This window comes from Austrofundulus limnaeus, unplaced genomic scaffold (assembly GCF_001266775.1).
Source record: "Austrofundulus limnaeus strain Quisiro unplaced genomic scaffold, Austrofundulus_limnaeus-1.0 Scaffold0, whole genome shotgun sequence".
Classification (NCBI taxonomy): domain Eukaryota; kingdom Metazoa; phylum Chordata; class Actinopteri; order Cyprinodontiformes; family Rivulidae; genus Austrofundulus; species Austrofundulus limnaeus.
This window is the reverse complement of record NW_013952402.1, coordinates 9,683,424-9,690,138: the sequence shown is the minus strand read 5'-3', so window position 1 is coordinate 9,690,138 and position 6,715 is coordinate 9,683,424. Positions and strand designations below refer to the sequence as shown.

Below are 6,715 nucleotides of genomic sequence, written 5' to 3'. Positions count from 1 at the left end.
GCAGGAGTCAGCCATGATTCTGATATAGCCATAACATGTGCTTGTGTCATAGCAAGTATTACTTTGAATTCATCCATTGATTTGCACATTGTATTTAATGCTGTATTTATCATTTAACTTCTACATGAGTCCCAAAATTATTTATGGGTTGCATTTTAGATAAATACTATGTCTAACTGGCTGCTATGAGTATAAATTGTTTTACAATAAAAATAATAAATATACTGGTAGCCTTCTTTTTCAAGCACAGTTATGTAAAATCATGAATAAAAAGCTTTAAAAAAACACTTCTGAACAAACAAATGAACGAGATATTTATTCAGCTTCACTTCTTGGTGCATAAAGAGACATTCACGATACAAATTAGTAGCCACAAGTAAAACACAAGTCTTTGATCTTGCATTGTATTCCAAGTACACTGATAAAGCACAATCATTAATCTAACAGCAACTAATACTGTCTTTATGGTTCTACAGGAGCTCTATCACTACAGTCTACATTGAGGTTTTGCCTCCCAATAATCAGAGTCCCCCACGTTTTCCACTCTCTACCTACAACCTAGAGATCAGTGAAGCCATGAGGATTGGAGCTATTCTGCTCAATCTGCAGGTGATACACTGATCTGTTTGAATTTACAATTTAGGCACCAAAATCAGCATGTTTTTTCATCACATTCAACTGTTTCTTGCAAAGCCGTTATCTTCCCCTGTTAAGCTGTAAACGCTATTGTTTGGCCTTCATGTTTCTTTTTTTCTTTCTTTTCTTTTTTTCATTTTTTCCTTCAGGCCACAGACAGAGAAAACGATCCGATCACATATCGCATTGTGAGTGGAGATTCCCAGAAGGTTTTCAACCTCTCTGAAACGTGAGTGCTTTTTTTTTTTTTTTTTTTTTTTTTTTTTTTTCTATCTGGCTTCTCTCAGCGCTTGGTGGCATGCAGGTCACTGATAAACACAAGGCTGTAAACATAGATATATGGTGTGGGATTGTGTTTGTCTGAATGYGGTCCAGCCCACCTGTCTCCCCTTGCATACTGAACAGGGATAACCATGCATTATGAATGTGAACAGAACTCTTTCCTAGGCTGCAGTTCAGCTCGTAGTCTCGCAAAGGTACACTTCAAATTCAGACTTTTCTTTGAAAGGTAATTTTTTGATCATCACAAAAAAATATGCTYTTGAGCTGGTTTATCAAAAGCTGTATATTGTTAAAATTGTTAACTTTTTTTTGTTTTTTACAAGTGCAAGATGTACAGTGTGGTGCATATTTTTTATGGTCCTTTTATGAACAGCATGTTTTAAAAAAACAGCAGAGCACATTTTTATCCACTGAATACTGATGAAATGGACAAACATGGTTAAAAAATGTCACAAATGAAAAGTAATTCGAGAATAATAGGTTTATGGTTGTGATACTTGAAATTACTTTCTTCTTATTTGTTTTGGCTGATTAACTATCTCATCGTTGTCTGTAATGTATGTTTCCATAACAATGTGTGTTTTCAAAAATTTAATCTGACATCAATGATCTATTCATATTAGTTTCAACTTGCAAGTCACAGTTATAAAAAATGAAAAAATCCCTTTAATTATATGTGATTAAAAAACAATTAGTGTTCTGCAGCTTTCTGCAGTAGAAATCAAAATAATGAGAGACGTTACCTTTTATACCAGGAATGTCAGACCTACTTTAAGATAACTGAGCTGATTTGTAAATGGGACTTTACGCAAATAATCTCACAGATTAGACGTATCTTTATACCTGCTGAGGGGTTTATAGGTTTTCTTTGCTTTCTCTTCAGCTCCTTTTCTCCACTTTTAGTTTTACTGCTTTTGAAATTTAGCAGGCAAATATCGTCTGGGCTGAAAAAAAGGACCAATTTTACTGTCAGCATTSAAAAAAATCTACCTCTTTCCACAGCTATTATAGAACAAAAAAAGGCATAMCATATTGAAGTGGTTAGTGCCTTTTTCCATCACATAAGCAAGCAAATATGAGGAGAGGAGACATAGGGACACTGAAAATGGAAACCTTGCCAGACACGTTTCTTGCTAATTGATTAAAGCCCATTTTGTCTGCATCCTGAGTCTCTGAGCTATGAAAGGACAAGCTGTATTGCTGCACTGTGCACAAKCAAAATAAGGGCACACTTTCTATTGTTGGTATTGCTAATGTAATCTCTTAAACCACATATGGCRGAAATCTTGCTAAAACAAATTGACACTGTTTGTTTAGGATATTCGCTCTGTGGTAAAAAGTAAATTTGGCACAGTGCAAGCTCTCAGGAACTGGTAACYATTAACATCAAGCGGGTGATGACATAGCATATGAATTAAAAATAATTTCCTAGATGATGCTGTTGATGGTGATTTACAGCATTTTTTTAAATATTTTAACTCTTTAATGTTTAGGGTAATTCACTGAATTTATATTTTCTTCTAGCTAAATAAAACCAGTGTATTCTAGCTGGCATTAAAGATGAGATGATCAAAACTACTACAAAGTGGAGCAGGTTAATCTGAAGAAAGTGCAAATATTTCATGAATGATGAAAAAAGTCAGTGTTCTCTAAAGAATGGACATTTTTATTTAGTCAWATTATTATTATATGCTTGATTGTTCAGTCTAACACAGAGGAGCCCAAAGTGGGGCCCGCGGGCCAAATTTGGCCCGCCAAGCCATTTGATTTGGCCCACCAACACTTGCCAAATTTACAAGGTTGTAACCTGTTATCCTATAGGAAGAAACACAGTGTTTCCATTGGTCAAATGACTATACAAAAGGGCTGTAGTGAAGGTGGTTTTTAGTCATGGTGCTGACATTTCTTTGATTTATTAGGATTAAACATGAAACGACAACAAGAAATATTTAGATCAGATTTAACCCCACATGTAGATTTGCACAATTTACAAGGCCACAAAAACTCATATTTTATCAATTTATGAGTCTTTGCTTCTTGAGCGTGTGGCAGACTTTCTCCAAGTGCACAGACTAAAACAAAAGAGGGTCATTGCACAGCTTAATCGNGTTGGTTGATTTTCAAAGACTCAATAAAGAAACATCAATATAACAGGTTTAGTTCTACAGTGGGTGGTCTACAGCCACATGGCAAAAGACAACACACCWCTCACAAACAGTTTTAACTCACGTCTCACAAAACCTCTCGGTCACACATGAGTTTAGAATTAAAAAATAAACATGGTAGAAGAGGAAGAAGCAGTGGTCATAGTTTGTGGACTATTTTTAGTAAAGAGTAAAACTATATAAAAAGACGTCTCCGAAGTCCACCAGACTTTCTGGTTTGCCATGGCAGCTGTTTTGTCTTCTGTATTTTGGATTCCCCTYCTRTGTTTCCATTACCTCGCTTTCCGACTGGCAACACGTCACATTTAACAGACTGCTTGGTTATTCTTGGGGAACACCCCACATGCTGGGATATCGTGCCAAGACAATCCAACATGTTGAAAATTCCCAATGTGATGTCAGAGTGTTGAAGATATCCTTTCAAGCCAACTAGATYACTCTTTACACATCAAACATGGCAGGCCTATAGAACTAGAGCCGTCATGATAATCGGGGCATCTTTAMGATTGTTGGAAGGGCAAAATCAGGCCATATATCAGCATAAAGATCTTGCCATGTGAACCAGGCATTATTCAAATGTCTTTCATTGTGACGTTGTTGGGGAAAAGRAGAAAAGCCTGGTACCAAGGCCTTTCAGGCAGGTCAGGAACAGTGGTAAAGACAATGTCATCTGGACATTGGCATCCTTCATTCTGAATAGGCACAGCAAAGGATCATGGTCCAAACAGGGGGTGAATGGGCAGCCCAGCAGGTAATATCAGTGTGTGTCAATTACCCACTAAAATGCCTTGCACCGTTTTTCCTCTATACTTTCCTGTCTCTGACTGGGGTATAATACTCACAACTGCTGAGACAAAATGGCCACGAGCCCTTTGTTCAATGTGTCAATCTGCTGAGGGAATGAAGGAAAGAAAAATAGTGTGTAAAGCAATGATTCTGCACTGTTTAACCCTCTCGTATGTCATTTATCTTAGTTACATTCATTTTTGTGAATGAACTTGCWAATTATAGGCTTCAGAGTCTYATTCAGCCAATCAACCAGCCTGCCAGTCTGGGCTTAATAATGATAAAGTATATTTTGTGAAACCCTTTACTTTACAATGGTACAGTGATATCTAATATGATATATTTAATATTTATTATAAAGTATTAAATGTATTTCACAAAAAAGGAAAGTACCTGGAAATAAAACTGAGTTTGGTTTGCAATGGTTTTCTAAAAACCAGGCATCTAAGAGAAAATGCATTTTGTTAAAATCTGTGATCTGTTAGTTAGCGGGGTCAGGAGGATTTTAATAGTAATGAGAAAAACATAACAGGTCAGTAAGGTGGAGATGTATTTAGAGATAAGACTATTCAAGCTTTGAAGGAAAGGTGTAAAATGTTAGAATCAATACAAAATGTAACAAGGTGCCAGTGCAATGAGGCAAGCACACAGGTGATGTGTTTGTGCCTTTTTAGCCTTGTGATAAGTGTAGAAGCAATGCTTTTAACCATCTGAGAGTGAAAAGAACAGACTGACTTAAATCTAATAATCAAGACAAAAGTAGATAAATGCTTGCGTAGTTTTTGTAAGTCAGCAGATGAACAAATTTACCTTTTATGTGTTCAAAACAAGAACATGCTTTATTAATTAGGTATCAAAACCTACATTGAAATCAAGCTCCTAGATATCCAGCAGCTTAGTATTTTTAACTAGAAATTGTGCTGCTAAAAATAATGACCTCTGACTTTTCAGGGAAACAAATGCTCTATTTAGGGCATGTTGTCAAAAAGGAGTTCTGAGATTTGTGGCGCTGCCGTCATTTGTGGGTTTTATTTGGCATGCATCCCTAAGTGCTTTTGCAACAAAATGGTAATGCACTTTATGGTCTTTTTTTAAAGCTGGGCAAGAAAATGATTGTGAATRGGTAATAAAAGGGTGCCTAATAATGAGCCCTGTAGCCTGTCAAAAAGCCAACTAACACAATGTGGAGCTAAGGTTTTTCAAAGTCACAGAAAATGTTAAGTTGAACAGGGATGGTGTGCTAAACCAAGAACCAAATGCTTCATTTTAACCCAAGACTTTTAAAGGGAGTTATTGTGTATTTTCCAGACACATAGTTCAATTCTATACCACGATCATGTGTCTTTGTTACTGAAAATAACAGTTACATAGTTGATTTGAAAATGCTCTATAAATTAAAAATAAATTTGACTTTGCTTCTTATATCTAAAAGCCTTGAAATTGTCCTCTGTCTCTTTAAGAATGTCCCACCGTTTCTGAAACTGCCTCTACTTTACTACTACTTTACTCTCTGCTAACATCATCACAACAGTGTTTCTTACCGTTCACAACCTTTCATAGGAGCATTTTATTTTGTTGAAGAAACATTCTCAGTTTTGGAAAATGGCAATTCAGAAAACAGTTGAACCTCACTTGATTGACCCCACATTGAACTTGGAAAGTAATCATTTCTGAAGAACCGGAGTGAGTACAGAGGCTCTTACAAGCATGCAGCTTGGTAATCTATCTCCCAGAAACCCTCTCATACATACAGTATACAGTTTGTCAATGTTAAGCTACTTTTTGAACCAAAACTATGAATAAAAATCATTATGGATCTATGTTTTGCAATTACATCATGAACATCCACRGCATTTTTAGCATTTTTGGGATACATTTAGCTAGGCAGGTGAAGCTGTGTGTGGGAGGGGTACTCTGTGGGGTGGGAGCTCAGTCCCCAGCTGAGCAGGGAGGAGCTTTGGATAAAGAGGCGGTGCTTCGTACCAGCAAGCAATTTAGGCAGCTACAAATGGCTAACAGGTGAAATTCAAGGATTTCTTAAATATGCATGACTTAGTCGAAGCAACTCTCTGGGTATGTTTTTGATGGTATTATAACATGATATGAAGCTCAAAAAAGTTGATGTTGCAAACCACCCCCCTTTAAATGATACGGGGAGATGTGATTAAATTTATGAAAAGCAACACTCAGATCTAAAGAATTAAAAACCATGCAAGTGCCAGCTGATGCTGCCGATTTGGCATTTAGATTGGGAATTCACTATCAATTGCATTTTTCATCAGCTACTCCTGAAGGGTCCATCCTGACCCAACAAACAGCTGTCACACAATCAAAGTTGTGTTAACAACAAAGAGTTGTTTTTATACTTGTCGTCACAAGGGTTGTGACACACTTAGTAGAAGCATCTGGCCATTGTTGCTTTAGATCATAGAGGGTGTCAAAGGGACCTGAAAGACAATTCCAGGTAAAGACAGAGAAGGTTATTACCAACCGGTTGTCACCGTGTCTGTCTGTCTCACCTCCTGATGCTCCCTGAACAAAACAAAAACACTCACATCCTCCGTCTGCGAGTAAAACAAAACTACCACCTGCATGGTTGTAGACATCTTGCTAACTTTTGAACTGCCCTTATTGTTTTTGTTCCACTTTTGAATTCAAAGGTTGCCAATAGTCACAAATACCTAACCTGAAGGCCATGCTATCATTGAATCTTGTTAAGTGTTGAAGTTGGCAGCTGACTTTTTCCACTTCAAGGTGAAACACAAAACTAAAATTTCTTCAGAAAAAGTTCAACCTTTATTTATTTATTTATTTATTTATTTATTTATTTATTTATTTATTTATTT

General features: G+C 36.6%; 1 protein-coding gene across 10 annotated transcripts in view; it reads left to right on the top strand.

Moving 5' to 3' along the window:
- LOC106513529 (protocadherin-15) overlaps positions 1 to 6,715 on the top strand; it is a 207,090-nt gene that overhangs the window by 103,043 nt on the left and 97,332 nt on the right. For all 10 annotated transcript variants that reach the window (XM_014002479.1, XM_014002461.1, XM_014002432.1 and 7 more), the window contains 2 exons: positions 477 to 609; positions 786 to 865. In XM_014002479.1, the coding sequence (XP_013857933.1) occupies positions 477 to 609; positions 786 to 865 (213 nt within the window). The remainder of the gene's footprint in view (positions 1 to 476; positions 610 to 785; positions 866 to 6,715) is intronic.